General features: G+C 47.0%; 1 protein-coding gene across 1 annotated transcript in view; it reads left to right on the forward strand.

The window, feature by feature from the left end:
* TTLL10 (tubulin tyrosine ligase like 10) overlaps nucleotides 1–16,203 on the forward strand; it is a 29,624-nt gene that overhangs the window by 2,139 nt on the left and 11,282 nt on the right. Inside the window, 2 exon segments of the mRNA XM_072354600.1 lie at nucleotides 9,070–9,255; nucleotides 9,258–9,381. Of these exon segments, the coding sequence (XP_072210701.1) occupies nucleotides 9,070–9,255; nucleotides 9,258–9,381 (310 nt within the window).

A 16,203-nucleotide genomic window follows, 5' to 3' on the forward strand; every position in this document is an offset into this window, starting at 1 on the left:
CAAGTAATTTTTCCCCCCACTGGAGCTGCATTCCTTTCCGGACCTGCAGCTGCCCGGGCAAAGCTGGGCACCTCCATGTCCCCCAACCCCCCCTCAGGCATATCTGATACCCGATTAATGGATACCCCATTGTTTTAGGGCTGGGGGAACTTTGAGAAGCAAGTGGGGGAGGCGATAGGAAGCAGAAAAGGGGAGGAGAAATAAAGGTAATGCAGGTACAAACCTAATTGCTCCTGATGTGTAAAAAAAAAAAAAGAGGGGGTGGGGTTCGCTTAAGTTCCTTGTTTTCCACTCCTCTTCAGTCATTCTTTCCTTTTTTTCTCAAGGCCTGAACATTGGTAATAGTGGTGATGATTAACTAAATGAAGTCGGTAACCTGGGCGACCATTAGGGTGGTTTTATATTTCATGGGTACCGCGTAGCCTGAGAAAAGCATTCTATTGAGGACTCAGAAAAACAAGATGGGACGTTTGGGGTTGTTCGGTGCCGGTTCGGATTTTGGTTTTGGGTTCCTCTTTGGATCACGCCGCGTTGCTTTGCTTTTTGCGCCCGGCTGTTTCACAACGGTAAGGCTCCGACCGCACTTCCCTTCCGCTCCCACCTTTCTCCTTCCTTCTCTTCATGACCTGTTGCTTCTGAAAGATCCCGGGTATGACCAAAGTGCTCAGGCCCAGCTGGAAAATACTATTCAGGGGAGAAGGAGGGAGGATTTATTTCTCAATATATCAGGCACATGGCAGATTAATCGCCTTGGAGATGTATTTATTTTTGACGATGCATCTCAGGCTTGTTCTGCTTCTGCTGCTATAAGTCAGTGCTATTCTCTCGAGACAAAGCATTTCATTTCGTGCTGTCACCACATTGCCTTGAGTGCACTAAAGGCAGGTGCCGTCTTCTGCAGAACAAGAAGTTCTCCTGACTCTCAGGAATTGCTCGTGGCACCGGCAGTGAAAATGTGAGCAGCGAGCTGCTGGGATGGCTCGCACCATTTTTTGGTAAACGTCAATAATTTATGTGCTCCATAGGTACTAAATAAGTCTTGCTAAAGAGCAGACTAGAAAAACGAGCTGGAATTTATTAGCTGATTAGTACGGTGTGGCAGAAGTAGGCTATCAGTTCCTAACTATTTTTATGGCGTGAACCAGACAGAAAAAACGCATGGGATTTTGTATTTTGAGCTGGCCACAGAATCCTTAATTCCTCCGAAATTTGGGCTGTGCCTTTTGTGGGCTCTGGCCCCAATAGCTGCTCATTGTGAGCGCCGTGTTGGCTGTGGTGTGCATTCCAACCACAGCCAACTCCTGGCAGGTCCTGTGGTAAAGAAAAAGAACCGTGAGCGTTCTCTCTTGTCCTGCAGACAGGCTGGCACATGCCAAAGCGAAGATCCGAATGCATTTATCAGAATATCACACAAAACTGCATCAAACCAATTCAGCCAGTTTTTTATAAGATCATTTTCCTGACTCGTGCTTGTTGCTATTAAACTTCTGCAGTAGCAGCTACTCCAGGTATTAAACCCACAGTTAATTCTTGGGTCTCAGATTTAGGATGATAAGAACTGTGTAACCTCTGTAGCTGGTTTTGGTATTATGGACATACATTGTCTTGAGTTTGATGCTGGTCCTTTGACTGCCAATGCAGCCACAAACCCCCCCCCATATTTCCTTGGAATTTGTTCTCTACAACTCACTTCTGAAACTCATTTCCCATATAAACTTTCTCCAATGGAGGAGAAGGAGTGAAATAGATGCAGTATTGGGTAGAAGAAAACACAGAGGTTCCTTCTTTTCCTCTGCATCCCATTAGTGGCAGCTCTTAGGCAAACCGAGCAGACTACTGTTATTTTAATAGGTGGTCTTGGAGATTATTTTGCATTTTTTGTCTTCTACAGCATTAGATTTTCTTTTTCCACCCCACAAAACCTCCCATTTCCGTCACACAGTGCCGATGGGTAGGTCACAAACGATAAGGAGTTTTAACAAGAAAATTCACCAACCGTTGTTGGGTCGATTAATGATTAATACCAGAGCAAGGCTTGAGGATTGTATATTAGAACTACATTATGCAGCTAAGAAAACCGTACCTTTGTAGTAGTCATCTTGGCATGCTACCGTTGCCCAGCTTGTAGGTGAACACTGCGCAGGGCTGCAGAACGTTGTGGTCTGAGTTCTTGTATTGTGTTTAACTCCAGGTATGTTCTGCTGGTGGCTCAATCTGCAGGTGTTTGGTTGTGGTGGAAGTGATGCCGAGGACGTTGGTGTAGCATGGGTTGATGCATGGTGAAAGCGTTGTCTGCTGCTCCATTGGAAGTGCCACGTTGGCACAGTGTGCCAACAACACATTCTGTTGCTACGCTGTGCACCAATACAGTCCGTGTTTTTAGTGGAAGCTGAACTGGAAGACATTACAAAGAATAGATTTAAATGCCAGGGAAGGGCTGAATGGCTTCACAGGTCTAGTCCAAGTTCTGGCTGCATAATATTGCTCCTTAGTAGTAATACGCTGGGAGTCGAATCCTGCTCTGGGCTGACATTCCTGAAGTGGCATGAATGAATAGCAGAAGAGCTGGCATGTCAAGAAAAGGATTTAAATTAAATATTTTTCCATTCTTAAACGGAGAAGTAGGAAATCAAATAACGGACTGGGGCTTTTCACTCTCCCATGGCAATTCAGACTGGTATTTATGTCTTTTAGCATGTGTGAAGGGAATTGGTTGATCCAGTTGTGTTTCTTTAAGGGCATGTAAAGTGCAGCAGCACTGCCCTCATCGATTTCATAGATTTCTTATCCTTTTGTTCACAACTGCAAATAGGAGGGTAAGAAATGAGGGAGCTCTGAACGAAGGGGGAAAGCCACAGCTCTCCCCAAGTCCTTGGAGAAGTGCCTGAACACTGCTATCTATCTCTGCTGATGAAACACAGCCAGTGCCCCTTTTACACACCTTGCTCCCGTGGCCCTGAACACATCCACTGCACTCACCTTGCTTTATGGAAGAAACTTTGACCTTCTGAGCAGCATTAGTGAAAGGGCAGCTCCAGTGAGAGCTGGAGATAAGCTCAGAGCTAGTTTGGCCTCAAGGAGTTTTTTTTTTCCTTACTGGGAAACGTGTCAAATTAAGAAGGGTTCAAAAGGCTTTAAAAGAAGAGGCCCTGAAAATATTCCTCTTTTTCAGCCCCTTCTGACTTTCCTCTTTGCTTACACACGTTGTGGAGAGAACCATCCCTCTTCATTCTGGATGTTCTCCATCTCTGGCGAGCAGGAGGGAGGAGAGAGCTGACATGATGCCGCTCCTCGGGTACCATCAGCACCAGTTTGTACATCTGGGTACACAAAGAGGCGTCCTGTTGAATCTCTTGGCAAGATTTGGACTTTATACCTTTTGAGGAACTCGTTCGTGGCATTTATGTGCAAGTCCAATGTCTTGAGCACGTCTCTTACTCAGCATAACATCTCTGAGATTGCTGAAGGGTCTCAGTTGTAAGAAATGGGCCTAGGGGAGATCCACCGAGCCCAGGAACATTGAGTTGTTAGCTCAGGATTTCTGGTATAGCTCTCACGTAGTTTTGCTCTTGGAATTGCAATATGTTACCTTATAGCTGGGCCACAGACAAAAATCTTCTGGCTGATTCCCAGAGCATCATAAATGAAATGCTGATTGACTTGAGTTGTCCCAATGGCATCTTCTGATGGCATCAGAAACATCAAGCAGGGCTGGTAAAGGCCAGGTAGGCTGATGCAGAGTGAGAAGGGTGGATTGGGGCCTTTTCCAGCTGAGCTCAGACAATCTGCAAGGGTGCAGCTTTTGCCACCTCTCATCTCACCGCAGGTGTGTAGCTTCAAATATGCAATCCCATCACTCCCTCTGAAATGATAAGACACATCACACAATAGTGCGTATCCATCCTTGCTACGAGCTTTGAGCCTGATAATCGATCCCCTTCCTTCTCTGAGCAGTTCATGAAATCAGTGCAGTTGAGGTGGTTTTTTTTCCCCCTGATTATAACCAAACGTCACGTAAATTCTCTAAATTGCAGCCATTCAAGAACATTTTTGCTCTCATATCAAACCAGCACAGTTCTGATTCACAGCAACCAGACCTGTTAAACACAGCCGAAGGTTCTGTTGTCTGGAAATCCTCCATTCTAACTATGACATCTAGGCTACTTCAGACAAAGAGCTATTGTTCAGCTCTTCTTGTTGACTTTCTCCATGCCGTGTTATTGAAGCAGAAAAGACACTTTCTTTTGTAATGGTTAAGAGGAGCACGTCTGTTTGCTGGCTGCCGCAGGGAAGCTTTACCTTTCCTGACACTTACCTAATAGCAAGGGGCCAATGGGGTCCAGTGCTGTCCTGTTAGAAGGGACAGAAAGAAAATCAGCACAAAATGCAAAGGCGATCCCAACCTTCCTCCATTCCCCACATTCTCCAGCAGCAATCTTTTTAGCTATTCCTAGTCAAAATGGAAGAGGGAACCCCTGGTGTAATTATATTCAAATGCCAATTAACAAAGGGACACAGCCCACAGTACAAGACTTGAGAAGCTGTGCAGGGCAGTCTCAGGTTAAATTTCTTGTAATGCAACTTGTTTGCACCAGACTTTGACTTGGCTTTCGCTTAAAAGCACCTTGAGGAGGTGTTAAAGGATCTACAGTGTAGTGACCCACCTGTAACATCAGGTAATGTACAGAAAGAAGTGACAGATGAACACAAGCTGGTGAGATTCCAGTTGCAACAGTGGCTTCCTCTATCATGTCATCACGTTTTGGTCCAGCTGTTTTTCTCTTCATCACCTTTCAGTTCTGATGTTTGGCGGCTGCAGTGCTGCTGAGATGCTGGGAATGGCTCTCACCTTCCTGAGGCTTTGAGATCTCCAGCAGGCATCAAAACGCAATGGAAGGTGCATTTGTCTTGGCTTTGCAAAGGTATTCAATGCCATTGCTGAGCCTCTTTGTGCTGAAGAAGCCGTAGTAATGTGTTTGATTGCATAATAAAAACGTAGCTAAAGCTTGCACAGTTGGAGGTACTGGAAGAAAGGTAAGAGTTATAGATACCTAAGTCTGTAAAGTCTTCTTGGTAAGTGACAGCATATGATCACTGAGGAGATCCCAAAGGAAGGACAGATGTAGGTTGTATTCTCTTTTTAGTTTGTTTGTTTTTCTTTCTCTTTTTTCTTCTCCGAACAGCGAGGCTTTCTAGCTTGTGCTATATCTGCTGCTTGTAGACCATGATCCTGAGATGCCATTACCATCTTACTGGGCAGCATTGGATGTTCTCTGTTTTTCTAATACTGCCTGGTAATGATGATTATGGTGTCTCACGTACAACGTGGAAACATTCGACAGCGAATTTGGAAGCGGAGGTCAGTGGCCAATAGAGAAACCCAAGCCTGATTGATGCCCACAGCTGGGGAGACTTGATGAAATGCTTCAGGTTATAGAATAAGGGGTAAAAGCAAATATAAGAAAGCCACCTTCCTGTAGAATCATCTCGCAGTGAGCCTGGGAACAGAAAACCGTGCAGAGAACAGAGCACAGCACGTGTTTGATATTGCAATGAATGAATACATTCACATGAAAATGCTGAGTATTGTAGCATGCAGCGAAATGCAAGTGCTCTTCTCCAATTATATTCTATTTACTTTCCAGCCATGTTAGCTTTCCAGAGAACAAAAGCAAACACTTCACTGAAAATTAGCATTGGAGTTTTCTAGTTTATAATTTTCCCTGCAAATCAGTATGTTTTTCTAATCTAAATATGAGATAATTTAAGGAACAGACAGCTGAAATCAATGGCAGAGTTTAGTTTTTCAGCATTGCTGTTATCGTTTGCTCTGTCTTTTCCACATCAGCTCCTCTGGACTTCTCTCCTCCAATAGCAAAACCATTTTGTTTTAAAACCTTCCATTTTATACAGATGGGGTTTTTTAATGCCAATTTCTCGCTTCTTAAGAACATTCTCTCTCCTTATTTTCATGATTTTGATGGACTGACACCACAGTGTGCTACAAGGTGGGATGGACCTGACTCTTACTCCCTCAGGTTTCTTTCCATTAATTGACGATGCTGCTCAAAGTCATTTGGAAAGAACTATCTCAGTCTAAAAGGCCTTACAGTGAGGATGCTGTCTTTAATGGTTCACAGATGCTTTTTGTTTCTTTCTGACAACTGAGGCAATACGGGAAGCTTTACTCCTCCACTTATCAGATATTGGAGGCACAGCATGAAAGCTATCCCCAAGAAAGGATATTACTGCTGATAGGTGCTTTTAGCAGACACAGGGTGCTGCAGGCAGGTGTGTCAGTGTCCCTGGCAGGTAGGAAGCACTCCAGAACACAGCAGCCCCACACACATACCCAGGTTCCTTTCAGCTCCTGTTGTGCCGTGGTGTTTAGTTCGTAGCACAGAGGGCTGCTTGGTGAACACCTATCAGAGTGCAAAGCCAGACACACAGCCTGGGTGAGATGTGCTGTGTGACAGCTTAGATCTATACAAAGCTTGCACGTACTGTGTGAAACACAGAGCCAGGGCCACAAAGACTTACAGGTACCTCAAGGCTATGATAAATATGCATGCAGCAGAGCAGCACGGCTCAAAGCAGAGCGCTCCCTGCTACTGAACCACAGTGCCTGAGAGGTATAGCCAGCTCCAAGGGAACAGGGAAGGAACAAACCCTGCTGCCCCTCCTGCATGGGGAGAGGGTCAGCAACAGCCAGAACCCCAGCATCCCTACCATGACACAGAGCTCTTAGGTGTAAGGGAACACTTCGTGGCTCAGAGCTGGGATAGATTTCTGCTACAGCAAACTTATGGAAAAAAAAACATAACATGAAGCAAAGAAGGCAGCTACCCTTCATCTTCATCATTAGCATTCATTATGCTTAATTACACCACCAAACAACTGCACGCCTAAGTCTCCTGTCTCCTCCTGTCACTTTAAGATTCAAATTTGTCTGCATCCCTCCGAGTCGCACCATACAATAAAGTAGCATCAATGGACTGTATTGAACACTAGGCCATCTCTGACACAATTTTGTGCCCTTCTCAGTGCTGATTTGTTTGTACGCCAGGTTTAGGTTTGTCATTTTAACTGATCGGAATGACTCGGAGTGCTGTGAACCAAAGGGGAGAAGGGAGCAAGGAAACCAAAGAAACCAAAGGAAAGGAATCTTCCTGCTCTTACACTGTACTGAAATAGGACCTCATCTTGTGTTTCTATTCTAGATCTGCACCATCTTTGTCTCCTGAAATCCACCACGACCTTCAAATTATCTTTTAGTACCAAACGTCTTCCTTCTGCCTATCTCCTTACCCGGTAGATCATTGACGTGCCTGGTGACATAAGGCAATCTTTCTGCTCCATAGATGCTCCATTTCTCCAGCTGCTGGACAGAACGTGGTCCTCTGTGGGCATCTTACTAGACAGTGCTGGATTTCTTGGATCTATTCTAACACTGTCTGGTAACGATGTTTAAAGGGTGAACCAAACAACACCATGCATCAGGAGGAGTTCTCGCAGAAAGACGCTGTGCCACAATTTAGGCCACACCGGAACACTTGGCCAAGAGGGTAAGGATGTTGGCTATTATACTAATGAGTATCTTTAGAGGTAGCAAATGGTTGCGATCATAAATACTTATAACAAAGAAGCTGCTTGAAACCACCATCCTTCTAGGTGCTCCTGCTGCAGTAAAAGAGGTGAGAAGCGCACACCAGCTCTAGCACACAAATGCATGCTTCCTTAGAGGCACAGCACCCTCCAAACAGTGGGGTTAGAGCTATTGAGTATTTGCATGGCCCAGCTCTTGTCCAGGGGGCTGACAGGTTTGCTAGTAGCCAGCCGTGCTTGGCTGTGAGAGGTGCTCGGGGCAGGATGCTGGTGGTAAAGGTCGTTCTTCCCAATTACAGTTCAATTACCTCCATGGCTGAACAGCCTGTGAACTTTCAACCTTCTAACCTGCCCCAACGCTGGCAGCATATGGAGCAGGTGGGTTAATCACTCTAATCATCCCATTAAGAAACAAAGCTATTTCACCCAGGCAAGGAACAAGTACTGAATGCTTACCCTGCTCTACCTAACCAAGCAGAGGGACCTGAACGTACCAGCCAATGTGAGTTAATGGTACTCCATGATTCAAATCCTGGTGAACATTTGGGATGGTTTACCTCCAGAGAATAAGAATTCACATCAGGACTCATTAACAGGCCACTGTAGGAGCTGAGACTCACCCTTTCATGAGGATCATTGGTGCCTTTCAACTGCTGGGGTTCCTGGGGACCCGCTTTGGTGTGGGAGAGTGCACAGACCTCATGCTGGTTTATCACAATTGCACCCATTGGTTTTCAGCTCCTTTCTGTAAGAAACATAGGGCAGCATTACGCATAAGCTTGGAGCTTCTCTCCCCAGTTCTTTACATAGGCTCACAGGACTGCTCTGTGCTTGAATTACAGCACTAAAACCTTTTCCTCACCCTCAGCTTAGTGCTAATCCCCTCCCTCCCTCCTGGATAAAACAGCTACAGCAGCCCAGGGGCACGCAAGCAAGAAACTCTCTATGCCTTTTCAACCCTGTCCAGTGTGATGCCATACCAAAACTGCCGTGTAATACAGGAACAGCAGAAAACCAAACCAAAGGCAGCTCCCACAGAGGTGCTCTTGCCTTTGCACGTTGCAGTTCTCAGGAACAGGAGAGCAGGAGGGAGCAGAGGAGCATTCTTTGGTGATTAGCCTCTGTGTGACTTATTAACTGGCTCACAAGGGACTGAGGAAATGGTGTGAAATTTGAGTGATTCCGCAAATTGGCTTTTAACGAGCATTTAAATAAGATGAATCGGAGCGCGCACCCAACTCCCATCCATCTTCTCAGAGCTCAATATGGATGCTAACCTTGGATGGATTAAAATAAAATGAAGATAACAATAATTGGGCATCCCTGGCATGCGCAGGGATGTCACCTTCAGTTAATGAAAAAGGAATGGAACCAAGGAAATTCCCCTGCCCTCCCTCAGGCTGATTTATGCCTAGGAAAGAGTCCGCTCAGCCTTATCTGGGCAAGAACAGTGAGTCACGGGAGTCAGGAGCAACCCAGCGAAATCCCCTCAGCCTCAATATCTTCCCCTCCCTCCTCTTCTCCCACCAGTGTTCAGCTTGCTTAGCTCAGTTCCACAGCTGGGTGATTCCACGGGCAGTACTGAAGCTCACTGCAGTAGAAGAGCAAAGACCCGGCCTGCATTAGGCTCAACTCTGTCTGGGGGTTTAGTATGATGAGTGCACAGCTGTGGGGTGCAGCTGAACCACATCTGCATCCCTGCTGGGTGATGGAGCTGCAGGACACGGGGATGGTGAGCACTTCACAGCAACGTGGATGCGGAGGATGGAGCCGGTGGTAAGTTCAGCAAGTCCTTTACAGTAATTTTTAATTCTCGTGCCAGAGAACTGCAAACAGTTGGGTTCTCACGATTGAACTGCCTGTACTTCAAGTTAAATATTTACTGGTTACTGATGTGCCCATGGGAGAGGCCCTCAGCCTTTTCCCCACCCCATCACTTTAGCCCTGGAGCTGGAAGAAGTGCTCTCACGTTGGTTTCCTTTAGCCTGAGTGCCTGCTGATTGCTGTCTTACCAGGCAAAGTTAGATCTAGCTATTTCTGTCTAATACTGTCTGGTAATGCCGTCAATCGCATTGGCAAAAGTCTTCGCCTTGACAGAAACACGGGGAGAAAAGCTTGCTTTGGTTGGAAGAACCAAGGAGGTTCGGTACCTGGGCTGGAAGCTCATTCACTCACACTGTGACACACATGTAGGGAGATGAGGAAAGTCAAAGAGCTCGCAGTTAGCACGTCGGCAGGGCAGGCTGATAGGGAAGGCTCCTGTACAGCTAATTGTACGTTGGTGACTTTTGGACCTGTTATCAGATCTCTCTGAAACATGATGGGCAGAGCTGTACCAACCCTGCAGCACTGAGAAAAGCCTTTCTTCAGGAAGGACAACCTGTCAGAGGCCAGCATTGCTTGAGAACACAGTGAGCACAGCTGGGCTGAGCACCAGGTCTGCAAAGCCCCCAGTTCAGCACATCTTCTGTCTGGGATGTGGTTAAGTGATAAGGTGGACTTCCTGAAGCGTGCTCTGGTTCTCTACCAGCTGAAATTTGCTCTGACCCACAATGAGAGCAGCGATAAGCTGTGCCAGCAGCAGCATTTCAGAGCAGCACAGCAGGGATGTATTCCCAGCCTCACCTGAGCAGCACCCTGAGGCACGAGAACGACGATGGCGCAGCTCTCTCAGCCAGCTCAGTCTCACTCAATGGTCAGGAATTTCCCATTAGGAAATCTCCTTGCCCCAAACTGCTCAGACAGTGCAGATGGTATCTGTGTCCTGCTTACCGTGACTCATGCTGGCAAGTCTCATTTCGCAGGGTACAAGGCGATAGCCCTTTCCATAGCTCAGCTCTTTCGCGGGAGACTTGTTGCTTCCTTTGATATATTGCAGCATCTCCTCAAAGCCAATTCCATACGATTGCAAGTGCTATCCCTGAACTGCAGCTGCTGGATTCGTTTTCCTTTCCTCTGTGTGCACTCCTCATCCAACACCTCTACGTTCCTGTTTCTCTCTGGTGCTCTAGTGTCCTTTTGGAGTGAAGGCATTTTCCTTGACATGAAACAAGCCTGACCTTTCAGCAGCGCTGCCCTTTGCTGGTTATCTTTAAGAGAAGTGAAAACAGGAACTACCTCCTTCTTCAAACGGGTTCTTGGTAAGTGGTAATAACAAGAAACAAGCGAGCAATGCTGTGTCCTGGTTAGCTGGTTTCAAAGGGTGAGTATGGACAACACGCTCTCAAAGAGCCAACATACTACTGAACTTGCTCTTTCAATGCCTTAGAGCTTATGCTATGTTTTTAACCTCTATGTTTAATAAAAGAGTTATTTGGAAACAACACAGAATTGTGCTTGCCTCCCACCATATACACAACATTAGTAATGCTTCCTAGTGTTGCTCATCATCATGAGCTCCAGAATGGGCTGTGTTTGCTGTCACAATACCATACAGAATGCCACCATCCATTAATGCTGCACCCTTCGTCTCACCAGACCAACACATTGAATACATTGCAATCCAGCTGCCAAGCATTACCTGCATGTTTCATTGGGAAAACTCAGACGCACGCAGAAAGTAACTTGTTCAGACAATGGCAGGAGAAAAGAACCAGGAGACTTTGTTGTAGTCTCCAAGTATTCAGGCGTCTCATTTGGCTTTAACTTGCCAACATTAATGTTTAACGTACTGCCATGGCAATGTATGCGCTTAAAAGAAAGTCCAGCATCTCCTTCCCCCTCCTGTAATTAAGGATTTTATAAACAAGCGAAAGCAAAACAAGGATTTCTAAGAGGCAGCTGAGAAAAGGCAAAGAAAAAAAGCGTTAATTACCCCCAACATTTTGTGTGAATCAAAACATTTAACTGGAGAAACAGCTTGAACTCTGCTAAATACTCGGTGACTCATCACGGAGCAATAAAAAAGTTCAGTTCGTTCAAAACAGCTCCTATAAGCACAGGGAAAGCCCAACCGACACCAAGCACTGCTCTCAGTATGGCACGGGTATTTCACAGCCCAGAAGCAGCCCTGGGCTCCCTGCAGAACGTTATTTGGATGCTGGGTGCCATTCAGAAGCTGTGCTGGGAGAAGTGCTTTTCTCTTTGTCAGTTTATTCCTGTAGAGGTGGGTGGGGTGAGCTGCCAGGGCTGTAAATTTAACGAGCACCTCTTGGCACAACGGCTGCAATCTGAACTGATTGGGGAGCAAAGTTCAGGACATTTACACTACAGAAACCCCGAGTGCTTCATATGATTTTTTCGCTCCATTCAAGTAGATTCAAGGGCAGGTTCCTTAAGAAATAACATACTTGTACCAAACCTTTTTCAAGACAACAGTGGTTTCTTTCCCCCCCCTCCATTGGATAGCACACAGGATCACTACTCCTCAATTCAGGTTACTGTGCCCCAGAGGCCAGCAGGGCACTCAGGGTGGGTCTGGAGGAACCAAAGGGTCTGATATGGAGAAAGGTTCCCCTTTAATCTCCGTGTCCGAAGGCAAATCACTTAATGGGCTGTGTTAAACCATTACCTGGATCCCTGCAATTGGGAGCCAACGCCAGGGAGAGGCTGAGCAAACATTCTGGGGAGAGAAGCAGCCTCATTTGGATTGCTAATTTTATTTGCATACCAAACACCACTTTAAACAAACCCATTTGGATTTCTGTGTGCGAGCCTAACTCATTATTCACTATCTGCTATTTGATGACTGGGAGCCTACCCTTTCAATAAACACTTGCAGCGTGTGAGAAAGAGCTCTGGCTGTAAGGAGCCATGAACAAAAGTGGGACGTAAAGTTAAAAACACAGCAGCTCAACTCGCTGCCTCCTCCTTGGCCTTTATCTCCTTAAAGCAGGGCTTGGAATCAGGGCTGCTCTAGAATTGCTAGGAACAAAGGCACTGCCTATAAACGCGGACAACAGGCAAAAGACAAGAGGAAGCTTGAGCTGACTACAGTAGTATGCTCAACAAAGGGAGTTAGCATGTGTTTAACTCTTACCTGACAGCAACCAAGAAGCTGGGAGCTCTTGGGTCAATGGAAATAAATGCTGAAAGTCATTTTTCCCCCTAACTCGGGGGTGAACAGCCATTTGTGAAGCCCAACAGCCACTCCACGTTGAGGCTACCCGCTCCCTTTGGCCTTTTTATGGCTATTTAGTCACCCTGGCCATCAACACGTCCAGCTGAGTTGATGGGGGCTAACTGAGCATCTTATTAAGATGCACAACAAGGGGATCGTCCTCATCTGAAGCTGCAAGAGGCAGGGTGAGCAGTTCCAAATGGCCATCTATGCCAAACAAATGCTCTCCGTGGTGAGAAAATATAAATAGCTCTCAGGATGGCCCGTGGGATGTTCCTTGTGGTTTGTGCAAGGGGTGATTGACAACATGCAGGAAAATTTGGCCCCGTCTGATGGTGCGAAGCAACTGCTTCTGTAGCCTGCTTTGCAAGGAACTCACAGCGAACAGATGGGGCCCTGTCAGGGTTTGAAGAGCTCACAAGGCAAAGAGAGAAATAACCGGGCTGATACAGAGCCAACAGCAATCAGGTTGCCCCAACACTCTGCTTTAAGGCTTGCTTCTTCTCTCCTCCTCGTGTCCATCTCGAATTCTGTAGGAATTCTGGAAGTCATCTCTCCTGGCATTAAACCAGCGCTGTGTTTCTGGGATGGTTTCCTCCAGCTCCCACTGGTTTCTGTGAGTTATTGCCTGCTGCTGTTTCCTGGCTTTTCTTCTGGCACAATATAACACAGGTAAAGCAAACAGGTGGCAGGTAAAAGGCTGATCGTTACTGGGTGGCACAGAACAAAGGCTGGGCTCACAAAGGCTCCTATCCCTGGCACATAGCGTCACCCAGCCTCAGGCTTTCAGTGGTTCTGTGGCCATCCTGGGAGATAGGAAGAAGTGCTGGAGGCTGGCACAAGTCAATGCTGTGTTGCTGCATCACTGGGATAATACATTGGTTTGATGCGGCAACAGTGCGATGCTCTGCAATGCAATGCATTGCTGCTCAGCAGCAATGGTGCAGAGCAGAAAGTAGTTGTGTTATCAGAGTCCAATGGGCAGGAAAGCAAAATGCTGTTCCGTCTGCCTGCACCATTCCTGCTTTTCTTGAAGCATTCACAGGGCTTACGTGCAGCCTGGTGTCACTTCTATCCCATAGCTACCAAATGCAGAGGTTCTGCAGCGTTACCAGCTGGTTCCCTTGAGCTGCAGAGCAAACATCCTGCACTCAGCCAAAGCACACTCCTCCTTCATTGCAAGCAGCCCTCTGCTTTGTTCTTCACAAAGCCATCTGCTGCAACAGAGCTCCTACAGAAGTGCATTTTGTGTGCCGCTTGCAGCCAAGCACCTGCAGCACCAAAGAGCCATCCAAAGCACGGCCAACTCATGCAGGTCTTTTGCAAGCCTCAGGACCAGGGTGGGTTGCAGGGCCTACCTCAAATGCTGTGCTGAAAACAGGTCATGGCAATAAGTGGGAAAAGCCAGGGAAACGGGAAAAGAGTTCATGGTCATCTGGGTGGGAGATGGAGGGACGCAGAGGTGGCAGGAGAGGGAAATGGCTGGAACGTGCTCAGGTGGAGCCCTCAGTCTGTTTGTGGAAAAGGTGAGCAGACTGTTCCCTGTCCTCCTTGACGCCTACCAGCAGGTAATTGGCCAAAGTCACACACAAAAGCTGTTTGCTTTCTCTCTTTCCCACCTTTCTTTCTGCCGCTGCCACACCTGAGGGGCTGGGTTTGGCTGGAGCCACTCGTCCCTTCTTAAATCACAGCCCTGAATCAGAACAGGAGCAAAATGCGAGGCATGGGTCAGCACCAGCACAAAGCAATAGCAAGAAAGCAGGAGAGATGCCCAACCATCAGCGCTGAAAGATGGCCCCTGCTAGAAACCCATAGAACCATTTAGACTGGGGAAAAAAACCTTTTGATTATGAATTCCAACCATCAACTTAACGCTGTGATAAATCTGGAACCACGCAAAACGAGCTCCCATTCAGCAGCCAGCACCAGAGCTTGGATCGTCTTCTCCCACCTCCACAGCTCTGTTCAGAATTCAGGCTGGGGTTAATCATTAATTCCCCCAAGTCTGCAGCCCACATGCCTGCTGTGCTGGGAGCAGGGCAGGGCGCAGCCCCACCTGTGCTTTGGTTTGGGGTGGGAGGCACAAAGATGCATTATTTAATAAACACAGCTCAGTAACTCACAGTTATTGATTACTGTGAAAGTTCACAATACAGAAACAACTTTCCATCGTGCAGGTAAGGAGACCAAAAGCTTGGAAGAGTTGTAATGCATTTCTCACACCTCTCATTGGCTCCTCCTTTCCTGATGGTGCTGTGGCTCCTTGGACAAGCACACCGCCGTTGCTGCTCAAAAATAGCAATGCAACAGATATCAATGCAACACAATAAAACCCACTCAGATCAACCACATTTTGGCTCCATGGATACTCTGGGAATTGTTTTGTGTGCAAGAGCTGGGGGGCAGCAGCCTCCCAAATGCCGTTTGCTATTCTGACCCTCAGCGTGCAGCCAAAAAGGGCACTCTGTGCACACACAGCGGTGCATGAGTCACTCCCCAGGCAGCTCCAAAGGCAGGAGATCGTCCTGATAGCGCCCACTCCCACAGCTCAGCACCTTCCCAGCAGGACAACCTCAGGCCTGAACACCACAACCAGGAGCCAGGGGAGCTCCAAAAGCCTTCCCTGCTCAGCTAGCTGTAGCTTTCCATCCTCAGACTGCATCCATTTATAGCAAGAAGTGCTGAAAAGCCCACAGCAGATGGTAGGAACGGAGTGATCTTTAAGATCCCTTCCAATCCATGCCAACCTATGGGTCTATGACAAGCGTGATATTACTGCAGTAACACTCACTGCCACATGTTTGTGCATCGTGCGCTCTGATAGATCCAGCCATTGGATGGTGAGGAGAGGAAGATGCAAAACCTCCAAGCTCTGCATTTGCCAGGGTTGGTTCCTTGTCCTTCATATGGTGCCCACAGAGCTTACAGAAACCTAATTCCCAAAACCAAGGTCTCAATACTGTTTATATAGCAAACCATGGCAAAGAAACTCCTTTGGCAGAAGAACTACCTTGAATTAAACATGCACAGTCTTAGCATAGCTAGAACCGTGCCCGTGCCAGCAACACGCATTCTTTGCTATTGCACATTAATTTTTTGAGAGTAGTTTTCCAACATCATAAGGATTGTGCAGTCACTTTGGCTGTCATTGCTGGGCAAGTTGTTTGAAACTCAGCAGATTTTGGAAGCACTGCATTCCTGCAGGCTGAGTGACAGCAGGACTGAATGCCTCCAGCCTGCCCAAAGAAGCAGCTACAACTCCCCCTGCGCTACGGTTAGCACTCTGATCCAAACAAAAAAAAGAGCAGGAAAAGTGCATTTAAAATCATCTGCGTTAAGCTCACAAAATGCAGGGTATAAATAAATCCTTCAGGTTCCTCTGGTTATAACCTCTTAGCTCAGTGCCTCCTTCACTGCAGCCTCTCCCCTCCAACGATGAGGCAACAATTTCCTAGAGGGTGTTAACGCTGGTTGGAAGCATTGCAACACGTCCACTCTCTTCCTGCACGTTGCTCCTTGGGTGACCGAGCTGGGTTGGA

Source organism: Excalfactoria chinensis, chromosome 20 (assembly GCF_039878825.1).
Source record: "Excalfactoria chinensis isolate bCotChi1 chromosome 20, bCotChi1.hap2, whole genome shotgun sequence".
NCBI lineage: Eukaryota > Metazoa > Chordata > Aves > Galliformes > Phasianidae > Excalfactoria > Excalfactoria chinensis.